At 39.9% G+C, this 18,919-nt stretch overlaps 1 protein-coding gene across 11 annotated transcripts in view; it reads left to right on the top strand.

The window, feature by feature from the left end:
* The first annotated feature begins 7,437 nt into the window (after positions 1–7,437).
* The window catches only part of srcin1a (SRC kinase signaling inhibitor 1a), a 170,437-nt gene continuing 158,955 nt past the window's right edge, over positions 7,438–18,919 (top strand). For 10 of the 11 annotated variants that reach the window (XM_058412830.1, XM_058412864.1, XM_058412856.1 and 7 more), the window contains exon 1: positions 7,440–7,579. In XM_058412830.1, coding sequence (XP_058268813.1) covers positions 7,558–7,579 — 22 coding nt within the window. In that variant the 5' untranslated portion in view covers positions 7,440–7,557. Of the gene's footprint in view, positions 7,580–18,919 lie in introns of all 11 variants that reach the window. The other variant, XM_058412847.1, reaches the window with a different exon arrangement.

Here is an 18,919-nt window from a genome sequence, read left to right as displayed (position 1 = left end):
TCCACTGGGTTTTGGGGACATAGTTGGCCACATTAAACCAAAAAGCCCTGACACATTAGACATTTCAATTCCAAATACACTCAAGGTCCAAATTTTGTCTCTTAACCCTGGTGGAATCTTCCGGATTGTATAGAGTCTGGTGTGTGTAAACGTTTGACCCGCTGGAATTGTGCTCTTATTTTAAAGTGACTTATAGAAATCAAGATGTTAACATGGATAGATGTGAAGAGAAGACTGTGAAATGGATATTGTATGGATACAGTGGTGTTGTGTATCAGCTCTGGCCTGTAAGCTCTGAGATGTCACAGTGTGTGTAGTTGAAGCACATGTGGTGTGACGGTGAAGACCTGCTCGGTGTCTTTGATTGGGTGCCAGTCAGGTCTGTGTGCCGCTTTCACAAACTGCAGCTAATTTTAGTCCACTGTCCTTCCTTCCCCCTTTCCCTCTTCCCCTTCCTCCTCTCGCTACTCTCATATCTCTCCACTTATCTCAACCGATTCCTTTCCTCACGTACCTTCTGTCATGCATCTGCCTTCTCTTTCCATCTCTCACACTAGCCATCTCTCTCTGTCTGTCTGCCTGTCTCTCTCTCTCATTCTCTATCCCTGTTTAGCTTTACCTCTCTGTCTGTCTCTCTCACTCTGACCTGCTTTCTGTCTCTCTCTGTCTGTCTGTCTCCTCTCTGACTCAATCTCTTTCTCTCTCTGTCTGCCTTTTTCTCTGTCACTCTCTCTTTCTCTCTCCCTGTCTAGCTCTATCTTTCTGTCTGTCTCTCTCTCTCTCTCTCTCTCTCTGACTTGCTATATGTCTATCTGTCTGTTTTTTTCTCTCTGTCTTGCTATTTCTCTCCTCCTCCGTGTTGCTCTTTCTGTCTGTCTGTCTCCTCTCTGACTCAGTCTGTCTGTCTGTCTCTATCTGCTTTCTGTCCTGTTGTCTCTCTCCTTCTTTGTCTCTCTGTCTCCTCTCTGACTCAGTCTCTTTCTCTCTCTGTCTGCCTTTCTCTCTGTCACTTTCTCTTTCTCTCTGACTTGCTATATGTCTGTCTGTCTCCTCTCTGACTCAGTCTGTCTGTCTGTCTCTATCTGTCTTGCTTTCTGTCCTGTTGTCTCTCTCCTTCTTTGTCTGTCTCTCTCTTTCTGTTTGTCCGTCTGTCTGTCTGATCTCTCTCTCTCTCTCTCTCTCTCTCTCTCTGCCGCTCTAATCATTATGACCTTGCAAATTACTCTGCCATTATAATCATCATTGTCATCATTGTCGTGCCTCAGCTCTAGATTGGAGTGAAATCTGAAAGCCTGATTTTCTGTGAGTGTGTGTGCACGCAAGAATGTGTGTGTGTGTGTGTGCGCGCATGTTAGGTATATCCATCTCTTTGTGATTGAATACAGATCAGTTCGATATGTAGTGTGTGTGTGTGTGTGTGTGTGGCCAGTGACCGGTGCTTCAACCGTTTCAGATGTTAATTAAACCCTTTCTGCTCTTGCATAATTCCTGACAGTAACACCAAGCTTTAAATGTCACTCAATTCAGCACAACCGCAGCTAACGAGATCTGTCACTCAGTAAACACTCGCGTACAAAATAATAAGACTTCTAAATAAGAAACTCTGATTAGCCGCGTCACAGGCTACCCGAGTGATTTCAAAGTGTCTTCAAATTACCATTTCATACGTCACCCACAGAGAAGCTGGATGGATTCGGAGCTCTTTTTCAATGAATTTCAAGTTGATACCATTTCTCTAGAAACCTAAAAAGAAAAAGTCTCATTCGTAAAACTAGCACGTCACTTCTCATCTCCTCTGTATCAACACAATGAGATCACTTAAGATGTCTGTCGATAGGGCAGTAATTTCAATTTCATCCGAGAGATTTACACATCAAGATCATATTTTTTTTCCGAAATGGCACCGGGGCCCGTGTTCAGAGACGACCGCCTTGTGTCAATGTTTACACTGGGAAATTTCCTCCCGATCAGAATTGAGTTATGTGCCTGCTTAGGTTGATTTTTTTATTTATTTATTTTGTTATAAATGATTATTCCAGTCACCTGAGTGTAATTCATGCCTCTAAGGTTGCCAGATATTTCCAGAGCAATAAGGGCTCAGGCACAGGTTTTTAGCATTTTATCCATAAAAATAATAAATCTCCTTAGGGATAGAAAATACAAAGTGCAGAAGAAAGTAAAATAAATTAAAATATGAAATCTAATAAAAGATGGAGAAAAGGAAAATTCACCAATAAAAACCCCACTAATATGATGATTTATGACTGAGATGACTGCATTTATGTGACTATTTGGAATTTATTAAATCCCAATATATTGCTGCGTGTATATTCCTATCTACACCGATCAGACATAACATTATGACCATCTGCCTAATATTGTGTTGGTCCCCCGTTTGCTGACCCGTCCTGCACTGTGTATTCTGACCCCTTTCTATCAGAACCAGCATTAACTTCTTCAGCAATTTGAGCAACAGTAGCTCGTCTGTTGGATCGGATCACACGGGTCAGCCTTCACTCCCCACGTGTATCAATGAGCCTTGGCTGCCCATGACCCTGTCACTGGTTCACCACTGTTCCTTCCTTGGACCACTTTGATAGATACTGACCACTGCAGACCGGGAACACCCCACAAGAGCTGCAGTTTTGGAGATGCTCTGGTCTAGCCATCACAATTTGGCCCTTCGTCAAATCCTTACGCTTGTCCATTTTTCCTGCTTCTAACACATCAACTTTGAGGACAAAATGTTCACTTGCTGCCTAATATATCCCACCCACTAACAGGTGCCATGATGAGGAGATCATCAGTCTTATTCACTTCACCTGTCAGTGGTTATAATGTTACGCCTGATCTGTGTATAATGATCATGCTAATGATATTTAACAATATGGCGTCTAGATATTATTATTCTACAGCTTATAGAATAGCACTTGATCCAGCACAAATCATTTTGGGTTTTTGTTTATTTGTGCTCGTATTGCACATATATGAAAGATGCAACGAGATGCTAAATTGAGATTATGAAATCTGTGTGTGTGGACGGGGGCGGGCGGGGATGTTGCTTCCTTTATTATGTATTAAATTCACTGTTTTGCGTTATCATGAATAAAGCAGCGGTCTCGAACCTTTTCTCCTCTGGGAGCAAAATTGGAGCTGGAGTTACAGAGCTGAAGATGTTGGACAGGATTAGGAACAAGTACATCGGAGGGACGGCTCATGTTGGACATTTGGGGGACAGAGTTAGGGAGGACAGATTAAGATGGTTTGGACATGTTCAGAGGAGGGAGAGTGAGTATATCGGTAGGAGAATGTTGGACATGGAGCTGCCAGGCAGGAGGCAAAGAGGAAGGCTAAAGAGGAGGGATATGGATGTAATAAATGCGGATATGAAGCTAGTGTTGAGGATGCAGAAGATAGGGATAGGTGTAGAGAGACGATTCGTTGTGACGACCCCTGAAGGGAAAAGCCGAAAGAAGAAGAAGTTGTTTTGTTTCGCACTTCTCGGCCACCGTATTCATTTACATAACATATCGCCATAAACCAAACCAGCTGAATAAGCTATTTTTATGTGAATATTTTTTTTTGAACAGGCATATTTTGCAATAAAACAATTTAAATTCACATAAGCAGTATGTTAATTGTTGAGTCGAGTTCATTGATTTAACACAACGGGTTTGCTGAAAAGATTCATCAGTTATTATTGTCAGATTTCCTTCATTCACACTGATTCTGTTTATCAGCAAAATGTTATTTACAAGTTTTTTTATGGCATTCATCTGCAAGTGCAATGGAGCTGCACTAATAAGAAATGTCTACAGTTCACTCGTCCTGCATCCTCCTGCAGCAGGAGAGATTCATTCAGCGCTTTTACTTTGGCAGCACCGTAGCTTTATTCCTAAACGCTGTCGAATGGCTCTGCCGTGTGTTTTCTTTATCCTTTATACAAAACTACTTCAATTTGTGCGTATAGATTTAAATGTATATAACACTTCCATGTACGCTCCGTGTGTGAAATCGATTGATGAACAGCTGTATTAAACTGTGCGATGCGCACGGACGCGAGGAGGAGCATGATTTGTCCGGGGAGTCGGTTAATTAGATTACTTTGAGTTAATCTGATTGAATTTTGTACATATTCTATAAACATTTAGGTGAGCTACTCAGAGCCATGCACTGGAGACCTCTGGAATAAAGTAATGTGATGAACATGCCCACAGTTTGAAGGATAAGCTGACCAAGCACTTTAAATGATGTTCATAATTTTATCCGTTAAAAATATTCAATGTCTGGGATCACTTCATCATCCTACTTGAAAGGTAGAAAAAGTTGAGAGAGAGAGAGAGAGAGAGGGGGTGGGTGATCACTCTTCTTCTTCAAAAAAACAGAGATAAAAACGATGCTTTTAAAAACAACATGAAATTTCATCTCCCCAGCAGGACGACTTGTCTGATTTTTGGGTAAGAGATTTGAGTTATAAACTCTTCAGGGGCAGCGAGTTGGTGTTGTTGAACAGATGGACTGCAGGCAGGCAGCCATGTTTCCTGAATTTGAGTCATACATTATTAATAATGTCAGTCATTAAGAACTCCCTCGCTCTCTCCGTCACCTTCCTTTCATCTGTCCATCCTCCTGATCGTCATCTTGCTCGTTTTGGGGTTGGGGGATCACACACACACACACACACACACACAGAAGCATGAGTGTTCCTTGGTCAAACCTTTTAACTTCCTGCAGACTCCCTGTATTATTTATCTTTATAAAATTCCAGATGGTATGACCTTGGAAAGTCCTGCACTTCCCTCCACACACACACACTAATATGTCCGTATTCTGTGTCGCCTTTTAGATCGTGCTTGTAGGACTTCTACACAAAGCTGCAAACATATTGCTGTATGATCTGAAGCATGACCTTATCACGACCTTGATGGTCTCCATGGCAACTGTTTGACGTGGTCTGGCCTGATTGTGTACTGTGCGCCGTTCTTTCCTCCCACCTGCATTAAGCTGATATTTCAGCAGAGCCGCGTGTTTGATTTCGGCGACCGTTTTCTGTGGGAGTGAGATATTTGCTAACGTCGCCGTCCTTCACGATCCCTAGCGAGGAAAAAGCTTTAAGGTCGAACCTCATGATGCTGTCCTGTGGAGCTCCGTGCAACGCATTAAAGCTGTCCTTCAGAGGACTATAGATGCCTCGCGACGAGCTTGCTCCATTCATGATTGATGTTGCCCTTTCTGCTAATTACAAATAATCAAAAGAAGCCGCCAGACATGCAATTTGTTCTTGTAATTTTGTTTTATTACAGAATGCATTAGGAACCGATTATGGCTCTGAACAACCATTTCGGAGCTCCTTCATTCGTTCAGACCTGAAAGAGAAACACGTTCGGTCTCTCCAACATCACAGGAGCAAAAATGTGACTTGTGTATAGCTTTTTCTTTTTTTTCCGATGAAAATGCAGTGTCATTTAACTCTTTTTTTTTTTTTACCTTTTTTGCACCATTAGTCAGTGGCTTTCAGTGTGTTTTTCCCCCTGTAGGATAACCGTACACAGAATTTTAGTGATTGAAGATCAAATCTGAGCTGCTTTTTGGATGAACAAGCACTCGGAGCATCTCGTAGAGCGGAAATGGGTTTGATATCATCATTTACTCTGAAGATACAACCATTTGTGTGGAAAAAATAACCGTTTTTGTTTTTTGTTCTGAACCTTTCTAAGAATATAATACCTCAAGAAGGTTAGGGAAAAACAGAAACACTACAAAGTCCTGAGTGTCTACTTTTATATAAGCTTCATATTAACCACCACTGTGGAGTGGAACATGACAAAGACATCCAATGCTGAAGCAAATTCCATATTTTTGGCCTCTTCTGAAAAAGATTTAACCCATACACACTACTTAATACTGAAAATAAATAAAAAGTACGAATGAATAGTGTGATTTCATTTCAAAGAATCCAGAATATACCAATATACTTATAATACTGTGAATTTCCCTTTGGGATGAATAAAGTATCTATCTATCCATCCATCCATCCATCCATAACATGATGGAGTGTATTGAATTTGAAGGCTGTTACTGAAAAATAATCACCAATACACTGGTGTGATGCTGGTTGTCTCTTTTTATCAATTTATAGTTACATTTAGTGTCATGGAATGTCCGTAAGCAGCTTAGCTTGTGTTATCACATAGTTTACAGTAGCTATAAGAAATTGTTCCTTCGACAAGTTAGGAGTAAGCTAATACTTGAAGGTATTTCGATGAAAATATGCAGTTTGTTTTAAATAAAAAATATTCTCGAGGAAAACGCCACTAGATCAACGATTGTACGTTTTTTTTCTTTCGTGTTTGTGAAGTGTCCAGCTTCGGTAAGCCAGCTGAAAGCTGATTGGATGAGAGGAATATAGAAAATGTGACACAAAAACAAACAAACTCCTGAAATACTAGATGCTACATTTCCATTAAAATTCATATAAAAGTCGATCAGTTCATTATGGATTGATTTTTACTAACGTAAATCGCATCCTATCCAAATTTAGCTCTTAAGATAAATCGAAACCTTAATTTTTATCAGCTCCTATTCTGATTTTCGATTAAGCAGAGCCCCCCAAAACCCCTCTTCCTGTTTTTTCCTCCTATATCGCCCCCCCATGCTTAGTTACTGCCTTTTTCCCCCTACACACTTGTATCTGTTTTTTTTTCCTTTCTCTATTCACTTCTCTTTAAAAGGCAGTCTGGAGTGATGCCATATGGAGAACCATTCACTATTTACGGTTACCTTGGTGGTCTGTTTCTGGATGGATCCCCCATGACTCTCTCTCTCTCTCTCTCCCCATCAGCTACAACTCTGTATAGCCAGCATCCCAAGAGCTGAAAGCTCCATGGAAGCTGCACATCCTTCACAGTGGAATCTGAGAGAGAGAGAGAGAGAGAGAGAGAATTGCCCGGAGTTTCTCCTGGTGCAGAGTCTGTAGCTTTAAGACAGAGAGAGAGAGAGAGAGAGAGAGAGAGAGAGATACATGAGCTAATATATTTTACTCATTCCAAGCAGCGCATTGACCATCTTAACGATCTCTCTCTCTCACTCTCTAAAACCCACACACACACACACACACACACACACGCGCGCGCGCGCGGGCACACACACACACACGCACGCACAGAGGCATTCCCAAGATGCTGAGGAACACTCGCGCGCAGGTTTGCTCTCCTTGACGCGTACGCGCGCGCACACACACACACACGCTACCTCACCCTCTGGTGTGCAGGCGGTGCTGAGCAGAGCCGTGAAGAGCAGCTGGAGAGAAGCCATCTCACAAGAGGAGAGAGAGAGAGAGAGAGAGAGAGAGAGAGAGGGAGGAGGACAGCACACAGTGAAAAAAAATCATCCAAGGTAGCGCGAGAGCAAGGAAGAGAGAGACAAAGGAAAGGCAGGAACGGGAGAAGATAAGGAGTGACCAGGAAGCGTGGACCGCTCTCAGTGTGAAGCTCTACAGGAACAGGAGGGAGGAGGCTGGTGTCTTTCTCATCGGGAGCGGAGCACGGACTCGGCATTATGGGAAATGCACCATCCCAAGGCATGTGAATCATTACTTATATTTTTTTTATTGCAGTTGTTCTAACAGCTGGCTGTGTATTATGGGATGGAAATGGAAAGATCTGTGTGTGGTTTGTGTGTGTGTGTGTGTGTGTATGTATTTGTGCTTGCTGGTCCATTGTTAGCGTTGATTAGTGGTTACCTCAATGAGATCCAGAGTGTGTGGAGATGCAGTAAGGGAGGGGAGAGGTGTGGTTGGGAGGAGCGTGAAGACCGGCTGGGTGGATGTGGAGCTGAAAAGATGGAACAGAATGAAGGGATGCAGGTTTGGAAGCACAGGAGGAGGAGGAAGAGGAGGAGAAGATAAAGAGCTGATGCAGTAGGAGATAGGAGTAAAGAGCGAGAGAACATTTCTGCATCGTGTGATTGTATAACGGTTGTGTTGGAGTTGCTTGGATGGAAGCACAGGCAGGAAGTCCTGTGTGTGTGTGTGTGTGTGTGTGTGAGAGAGAGAATTTTCCTAATGTCCTTTACGGCAGGAAGACATGCAGACCAAAAGAAATAGAGTAAAAAAGTCTACAGACTCTAAAAAAGGTAAAACCTAAAAGCAGAAACGCTTCCTTGTGTGAAAGACAGAAGATTTCCACACAGAACGCTACAGAAAAGTGTTTAGAAAGATAAGATCTCCTGTAGTAAAATCGAAACCCCTGATTTATCCATAGAACCACAAGGAACCATTTTCTTTTAATGTGTAAATCAATCCAATAAACACATCAACCAAACTGATTTATTTGTCAAATCTGTTTTTAAAACTGTATTTACACACCTGCCCCTTTAATACATCATCAAGTATCAGAATTCTATCCAAAAATCTAATCTAAATGGTCATTTACGGGGGCAAAATTGATCCTGAACATTTGTACATATTTCTTGATAGGAATAAAATGAAAAACTTAAAATAAAAATAATTTTAAAATAAAAGTCAGTGTACCTTATTACTCTATGACTGGATTATCTTCACCAATAAGAGGAGGAAAAGACGTCGTACCTACAGCCAGTATGAAAAAAAAATATATATTTATTACATAACTTATTTTATTCAGAGAGGGGGTGTGGGTGTGGTGAAATTATGTTGGTGCAAAGCATGATGTCCAGAGCAGCATTGTGAAAGTCAGATACACTGATAATGATATATTTAATATTATAGAATTGTTTTTTATTGGAGTGATAATGATATGATTTGGCAACCCAAAACCTCTGGTACATTCACTTCCAAGACCATTTTTTTTGAATTACAAATGAACATGCAGGAAGCATTTAAAAAACAACGGCGAATAACACCACAGAAAGTTGTTTTGTGTGTGTGTGTGTGTGTGATGAGCTGATTTTGCATCTTACACCTAAACGCCGGTGATGATTACAAATGTAAATGTAACGAGGATTAGTTTTCAGACACAAGATAATAAGCAGGCGTAAACAAATGTATCTCTACTCGCGTAGACGAGATCGGTTGCTATAGCAACAACACGGCCGTCAGACGCTAGGCCAACAGTTAGTTTGTTGGCAATGATCACTATAACCTCCAGACTGCTTTTGACACAAATAACACCGATGATCATGATGATGATGATAACGGAAGAGTTTTAAACCGGAAAAAAAAATGGAGACGCAACTCATGTTGTTGTTGTTTCTGGAATTTTCCTACGGCAAGAAGATCCACGAACATGAAATCTGATTTGTCAACCAGAATCGCAATCCGATTTCTTCGAAACCGCATGCAAATCCAATTTCATATGGTTTTTTTTTCTTCCTCCATCAAATCTTTTCCCCAAAAATGAGATTTGAGCTGCCTGTCTGAACAAATCCTCTGATAGAACAGCGGAGAGAATAAACGCCAAAGAAACAGTGGAGAGAAATCAAGCTAGAAACAGGGCTAAAATTAGAAGGGACTTCTCGGTGCTCTCTCAGGATCGAGCGCTGCTCCGATATATGTGAAATCGAGGGAGTGATTACACAGAGGAGGAAAAAAACAGATGGAAGTGGAGGTGGAGGACAGAGGGGGGGGGGGCTTGCTAATGATGAAAAAACAACACCAGAGAAAAAAGCGGCTCTCCTGTTCTTTCCTCTCATCCTGATATGACTCGGGATTGCTTTGCTAAGAGGTCGCAAATAAAGATGATTAGAAAAGGCAGGAGTGAGGGACGCAGTGCTTCCACAGGCAGGAGAGGAGGAGTAGATAAATGAGACTGAGCCGTAATGGGTGAAGAGGGAGGAGTGTGATGCTGAAAGCTTGTGCAGGAAGAAAGAGAGCAGAGAGATAAAAGAGGAGAGGAGCGATGGGGTAAGAATTAAGACGAATGAAAGAGGGATGGGGAACTGAAGAAGAAGAGATGCAAATCCAATTTGAACAAGTCTAAACAAACAAGAATATCATGTAGCAATATCCAGAAAGTTCAGAAAGTTCTAGAAAGCTACGAACATGACTGAATGGCTAGAAGTCACTCACTTTAGTCTCTGTGTTTTAAAGCATCGCTTAAAAAACCACTGGGTCAATGTTCAAAGAAGGCTGTGAGCCAATCAGATCGCAGCCTTTCCGAACATTCTGAAGGTTGAAGCCAGAATAGTGCACATGAGTGGCTAGAGCTGCATCCCAAATGACACACTATGCACTACACACTTACACTATACACTACACACTTACACTGTACACTACACACTTACACTATACACTTAAACTACACACACACTACACACTTACACTATACACTACACACTGTACACTACACACTTACACTACACACTTACACTATACACTTAAACTACACACACACTACACACTTACACTATACACTACACACTTACACTACACACTTACACTATACACTACACACTTACACTGTACACTACACACTTACACTATACACTACACACTGTACACTACACACTTACACTACACACTTAAACTACACACACACTACACACTTACACTATACACTACACACTTACACTATACACTACACACTTACACTACACACTTACACTATACACTACACACTTACACTATACACTACACACTTACACTACATACTTACACTATACACTACACACTTACACTACACACTTACACTGTACACTACACACTTACACTACACACTTACACTATACACTACACACTTACACTATACACTACACACTTACACTATACACTTAAACTACACACACACTACACACTTACACTACACTCTTACACTATACACTACACACTTACACTACACACTTACACTATACACTACACACTTACACTATACACTACACACTTACACTACACACTTACACTATACACTACACACTACACACTTTACACTACACACTTACACTATACACTACACACTTACACTATACACTACACACTTACACTACACACTTACACTACACACTACACACTTACACTACACACTTACACTATACACTACACACTTACACTATACACTACACACTTACACTACACACTTACACTATACACTACACACTTACACTACACACTTACACTGTACACTACACACTTACACTACACACTTACACTATACACTACACACTTACACTACACACTTACACTACACACTTACACTATACACTACACACTTACACTACACACTATACCCTACACACTTACACTATACACTACACACTTACACTACACACTTACACTGTACACTACACACTTACACTACACACTTACACTATACACTACACACTTACACTACACACTTACACTGTACACTACACACTTACACTACACACTTACACTGTGCACTACACACTTACACTATACACTACACACTTACACTGTACACTACACACTTACACTACACACTTACACTATACACTACACACTTACACTATACACTACACACTTACACTACACACTTACACTATACACTACACACTTACACTACACACTTACACTGTACACTACACACTTACACTACACACTTACACTATACACTACACACTTACACTACACACTTACACTGTGCACTACACACTTACACTATACACTACACTCTTACACTACACACTTACACTATACACTACACTCTTACACTATACACTACACACTTACACTACACACTTACACTGTGCACTACACACTACACACTATACCCTACACTCTTACACTATACACTACACACTTACACTTTACACTACACACTTACACTATACCCTACACTCTTACACTATACACTACACACTTACACTTACACTACACACTTACACTATACACTTACACTATACACTTAAACTACACACACACTACACACTTACACTATACACTTAAACTACACACACACACTACACACTTACACTATACACTTACACTATACACTTAAACTACACACACACACTACACACTTACACTACACACTTACACTATACACTTACACTATACACTTAAACTACACACACACTACACACTTACACTATACACTTAAACTACACACACACACTACACACTTACAATGTGCACTACACACTTACACTATACCCTACACTCTTACACTATACACTACACACTTACACTACACACTTACACTTTACACTACACAATTACACTGTGCACTACACACTTACACTATACACTACACTCTTACACTACACACTTACACTACACACTGTACACTACACACTTACACTTTACACTACACACTTACACTACACACTGTACACTACACACTTACACTGTGCACTACACACTTACACTATACACTACACACTTACACTACACACTTACACTGTGCACTACACACTTACACTATACACTACACACTTACACTTTACACTACACACTTACACTACACACTTACACTATACACTACACACTTACACTACACACTTACACTATACACTACACACTTACACTTTACACTACACACTTACACTACACACTTACACTATACACTACACACTTACACTACACACTTACACTATACACTACACACTTACACTACACACTTACACTATACACTACACACTTACACTATACACTACACACTTACACTTTACACTACACACTTACACTACACACTTACACTATACACTACACACTTACACTACACACTTACACTATACACTACACACTTACACTACACACTTACACTATACACTACACACTTACACTACACACTTATACTTTACACTACACAATTACACTGTGCACTACACACTTACACTATACACTACACACTTACACTACACACTGTACACTACACACTTACACTACACACTTACACTATACACTACACACTTACACTACACACTTATACTTTACACTACACAATTACACTTACACTACACACTTACACTTTACACTACACACTTACACTACACACTGTACACTACACACTTACACTACACTCTTACACTATACACTACACACTGTACACTACACACTTACACTACACTCTTACACTATACACTACACACTGTACACTACACACTTACACTACACTCTTACACTATACACTACACACTGTACACTACACACTATGTACTCTAGTAGTGTTCCAATTTCATAAAGGTCATGTCATTTCAAAAGTTTTTTTTTGCTAACTGGAAGTATAAACTGCTTCCCAGTTGATGTCATCTGACCATACAGAAATAGAGCTGTGTTATTAGCTGATAAACCGGGTTGCCAGATGTACAAAGAACAAGTCCAATAACCAATTAAAAACAATCCTAAAAAGAAGCCTAAATACTGAAACTATGAATAAAACATATGCCTCTTAAAATACTGAAAAATTTCCTTAAACAAGAGGTCAAAAAACTGGAATTTGTGTCTGGTCATGTCCATAATCAGTTTTGAATGTCACGTCTCACTCCACAGTGCTGGTTAATATGAAGCTCATATGAAAGTAGACACTCAGGACTTTGGTGTTTCTTAAGTATTTCTGTTTTTCCCGAGCCGACTAGAGGCAATATATTCATAGAAATGTTCCTAAAAAACAAAAACGGTTATTTTTTCTTCAAAGTTAATGTTGATATCAAACCCATTTCTGCTCCCTGAGACTCCCCAAGTGCTTGTTCATCTAAAAAGCAGCTCAAACGTGAAGGTGTTATCTTCAACCAGTAAAATTCTGTGTAAGGTTATCCAACAGAGGGAAAAACACACGTCTAAAACACACTGAAAGCCAACTGAGTCATTTTATATCACGACTCGCAGCCAGAAAATCATTTGTTTCTTTATACTGATTGAAATAAAATTGATTACATAAATAAAATCATCTTACCTTAATACTGGCAGCTGGTGAACAAAATCCTTCAGTGGAGGTGGTGATCCTTTCATTTTGAACTATTTATAAATGAACTATTTACAATTTGAAGATCTTGTTCCAAGGTTTGACCATTTTAGCGGTTACGAAGAGGTGTGATATATTTCCCAGGAGGCTCGTACTAGTGATTGGGAACCCCCCCCCAAAAAAAAAAAATTAATTAACAAAAAAATTAATTTTTATTAACCAACATTAAAAAAAATCTAAAATACACATTTCAGGATATTCCTAATAAGTTTTTCATTGACAAAAATTCTTTTGTAAATCCCACATGATGATTTTGTTTTATTATTATTAGCAACAATCCTGGTGAGACCTGCCAATCTGTTACCATGGAAACGAAAAGAGCTGCTCATACGGTCTTCTTACTCCGTCTCGACTTATATAAAGAAATGTGTGTGTGTTTTTAAATAATCCTAATTAACTGAGTAGAGTCTTGGGTTTTTCATGGACTCGTACAGGGAATGAACTCTTGATCAATTGTACCGTATATCAGGCTTCCGTGTTGATCTTTCCTAATGAGAAATTTGTACGGATTGAAGCAAAGGACTGAAGTGTGGTATATTAATTCAAACTCTTAAACCGCTCGGGGAAAAATATCAACCTGTGCCATGTTTAAAAGTAACACAGTTATGTGGGGAAAAATACAGACTTGGCAACCCACTGAGAACTACTTTTACTTGGTAAAAATTAGCATATGTGTACCTTCTACTCAGAATACAGCCATTTTATTCCTTCGCGACATGATTCGTGTGCACTGGACATGAACCAGAAAGAAGGAAAAATACAAAACCTAAGAAAAAAAATATCACGTATGTTGATGTATTACGACAAAAAAAATACTGATACCGTCTTCTAACGTTGTTTTGCTTCAGGATTTTCCATCAGTATCCTGCTGTATGTTATGATTTATAGTTTCAGCCTCGTTGTCAGTGTGATGTTAGGAGATCACACCCTGTTTGAGGAAGGTGTCAAGCGCAGAGTCCCGCCCTCCAGTACGCCAGTGCATTAATCGTGTGTGTGGGGGCTGGATGTTGTGTAGGAGGTCATTCAGATACGTTATCAGTGTCACTGCCGCGCTCAGAACCATACATCACCGTAATGTTACTATCTTTATGCATGAGAGTGCCTTTTCATTAAAGAGCTCGAGTTTTGTTTGTTGTCAGCGTGGGAAAAAAATGTGATTTGGATGTTTGGTGGCTTAGTGGTTAGCACTGTTACCTCACAGCAAGAAGGTCCTGGGTTCGAACAGGCCTTTCTGGCCTTTCTTTGTATGTTCTCCCCGTGCCTGTGTGGGTTTACTCCGGGTACTCTGGTTTCCTCTACAGTCCAAAAACATGTACATTAGGTTGATTGGTAATTCTAAATTGCCCATAGGAGTGAGTGTGTGTGGTTGTCTGTCTATATGTGTGGCCCTGTGATGGACTGGTGACCTGTCCAGGGTGTACCTCTACCTTTCGCCCAATGTGTGCTGGGATAGGCTCCAGCAGATCCCCGTGACCCTAATTAGGAATAAAGCGGGTATAGAAGATGGATGGATGTTTGATTTGTAGCTTGTAGGTTCGCAGTTTGTAAAGCCATAACACGGACAAAATTACGGCGCTGTACGGAAAATTCTGTGCGATTTCTTCTTGATATTATAACTACAACTTAATTAAACACGTCTCTTCTCTCTTCTAATGGATGTCTGGAAAGCGAAGATTCTTTATAAATTGGAATAAAATTGGAATTAATTAATTGGAATGAAATGAAGTATCTAAACAATTAGCATATTGAGCCGTAAACAGTAAAAAAAAACAAGCAGTAGAAAATCATTTTAGCTTGTAAAACATTTAAATTTTCAGTATGTTTGAGTATGAACTTAAAAAAAAAATTAGATTTATCTCTTCAGAAATGTGTGTTTAAGCATTTCAGGTAGAAATGCCTCATATTTTTACCTCATGAGATGAACATGGAATTAGCACAGAGTCAGCAAATTCCGTAAACAAACAGGCTAGACTAGCATCCATGCTAATAGCACGACAACATTAAGGATTTTTGCTTCTAATGACGAATTTTCTTTTGGTGTATAATCTGTGCAACAGTGCTGTACTTTCTTCACTAGAATTAAAAATAAAGCAAAAAAATATTATGATGTGCTTTTCTTATCGAGATCTTCAGGAAATTTGTGTGATGTAACATCCTGTTGTGACATGCTCAGGTGACTGAATGTTCCAGGACTAAAATGAATGTTGTTTCTTACTTCTAACGGATGTCTCATGGAGTAAAGACGTTTTAAACATGAGCTTTTTAAAAAAATAAAAATGAATTATTCTATTTTAAGGCAAAAATTATTTATAGTTGGTTGTGTTAGGTTTTTGGTTGATGTACCTGTGCTGAATACCTGTGCATACGTACTACATTTAATAATTACGAGTTACAGATATAATACGATACAAACGTCAGTCAGTCGGCTGCTGAAAACGCAGATAAAGTGGCCACTTCCTGTTTGTGGAGTGTTTCTTGTATTGCGTTGTATTCTTGTATCCATCTCCTGGTGTGAGGCGTATGAGGTGCATATGAGCTATTCCAACACTGAGACATGATAACAGAGCCGCATTTAACGAATCATTCCGTCTGTTCCCTCGCTCTTCCCTTCTTCCACCCCGCTGTGACGCTCGTTCTTTTCTTTTCATTTCAATTTAATCCTCGTTCCTTTACATGGAAGCCTCCTGCAGGAGTGTGATTTGTACTTGCTCTGACTGATGCATGTCGTTTGACTATAGTGTGTGTGTGTGTGAGTGAGTGTTCCTGCTAGCTTTTTTGAAGGGCACACACAGGGATGTATGTGTCTCTGAGGCTGAGCTATGTGAATATCCTCTGAGATCCGCTAAGCGTCTGGCTTACATGGTGTTAAGCCCAGAATTCAGCTCAGACTCTGAGAATAAAAGACCTTCTCTCTCTCATACACACTCACATACTCACACACACCTTGTGAGGACCTTCTAAAGGCATCCTAATCACAAATGAACCCTAATCTCAGTTAGCAAAAGGAAATAGGTTGGTGCATTAATGATATTTATTTAGATATATTCTTTTCTTTTTTTTTTATAAGAATAAAAGCTGCAAGGTTTGAAAGAAAATGTTTAAGATCTAGAAAAATGTCTCGGCAAGATCATAGGCAGTGGGAATTGAACTCAAAACCTTCTGAGCTGGAGTCCAGAGCACTAACGGTGGCTTTGATTCTGACCAACATATAAATAAATGACACCACTTAACACAAAGAGGTTAATTATCTAAAACTGTAAGACTTATCTAAAAATATAAACTGTGTGTGTGTGAGAGAGAGAGCGAGAGAGAGAGAGAGTGAGGGAGTGTGTGCAATACCACAAAGTTCCCCGTAACCTTTCAAATAAATCAGCATTTCATAAAAAAAAGCGTCATTTTAAAGCCCAGGAAAGTTCGAGAAATCCTCACAAGGATGGCTGGAAGCGATGAATATGCACGATATGCAAATTAGAACCACCTCCATGTCCTTGTGCTATTCTGACCTCCCCCCGCCCTCCCCCACCCCCCACACATTCATAGTCATGCTGCACTATCACCAATGTTGTACTATTGTACTGCTATAAAAAAAAACACGAGAATTTTTGGTTCAATTCTCACCATCAGGGAATCGTTGAAGCATCAGAACAGCCTGAATTATCCCTCACAACTACTATACTGTATTTTACTGAGGTAACATTAGTGATAACTAACTGACTAGTGTGGCAATATGAGCTGTTATTGGAAAAGTATTCATTTTTCATCGCGGTGGAAAACCAAAACTCTAAATTCATCGCTTTACACATTTTCCTCAGGTAGCATAAGCACATAACTAGCTAGTGTACGGTCGACTAGCTCACATTACATTTAGCGCATAGCTACTCAGCTGGTTCGCTAGCTTACACTTGTCACCTCAACGTAGATGGGATTATAAGGTTAAAAAAACGAAAGTTTCTTAATAATTTACCTCAGAATTTAGCATAACAATCACAGTGCTGCTCATTACTAGTATTAAATTAGCTTGCTAGCTTATTGTACTGGTTCAGTAGCTTCTAATTTACATAAGAAGCTGTGGTAAATTTGAGCAAGAAATCACAAATGAAGTTCATTTTTGATAAAAATTTAGAAACAGAAATTAGACCAACGACCGAACAATGCATATTATTAGAATAAATCATACTAGGGGATGAAAATCACAAACTATTATCTTTTGATGTTGAAAAGAAAGCAGAGATTTCTGTTTTGTGCTTTATGCAGATTATAGTGTTGAATAAGAACCCTAAGGATGATGGTGCACTTAACACACCAGATAATCATCTGTACTATTTGTCTGAGCAATGGACCTTCATATCAGCACAGACATGTGTGTGTGTGTGTGTATAAACCACAGAGATCCCTGTTGTAACAGGCACATGTGTGTTTTGTGCCAATTCCCCAATCCGTGTTGTGTGAAGCGAGATCTTGCCGTCTCCTGATTGGCTTTTGGTGACATAATGCTTCCGGAAAGTGTGTTTGTGATTGGACGGGAAGCTCCTGTAAAGAACCTGCTATAGAGAGCTTGGCATGACAGAGTGTGGCTCCATTACGGCATCCTTCAGCGCTTCTTCACACTCTGCCCCAGTGCACTCTGGGTTGTGCCAGTCCTCTGAACATTGCTTTGACAGGTAACCTTGAAAAACAGCCAAACAAATACCTCCTTTATTCACCTTGCCTCTTGTCCTGTCAAATCTCTCGCTCACGTTTCTGATTATACACATGCTCTTTCCCTCTCTCACACATACTCACACACACACATGTCCAACCAGGAGCTGTTGACATTTACAGGGGTTTTATAACAACTGCTGTTTTATAATAACATTGCTCCGTGGTGGGTGGAGTTCAGTCTAAATTTACCCACGATGCAACATTTCTGAACCACGGGGAGAACATGCATATTCCACACACACACACTGGGTGGAGGCAGGAAATAACCCCCCCCAATGCTAGACGTACGAGTTACAAGATCTTCCTCTATAAAAAATTAAATA

The sequence above is a fragment of the Hemibagrus wyckioides genome, linkage group LG02 (genome assembly GCF_019097595.1).
Source record: "Hemibagrus wyckioides isolate EC202008001 linkage group LG02, SWU_Hwy_1.0, whole genome shotgun sequence".
Taxonomy (NCBI): domain Eukaryota; kingdom Metazoa; phylum Chordata; class Actinopteri; order Siluriformes; family Bagridae; genus Hemibagrus; species Hemibagrus wyckioides.
Note: the sequence above shows the minus strand (reverse complement) of the source record. Positions and strands in the feature narration are given on the sequence as shown.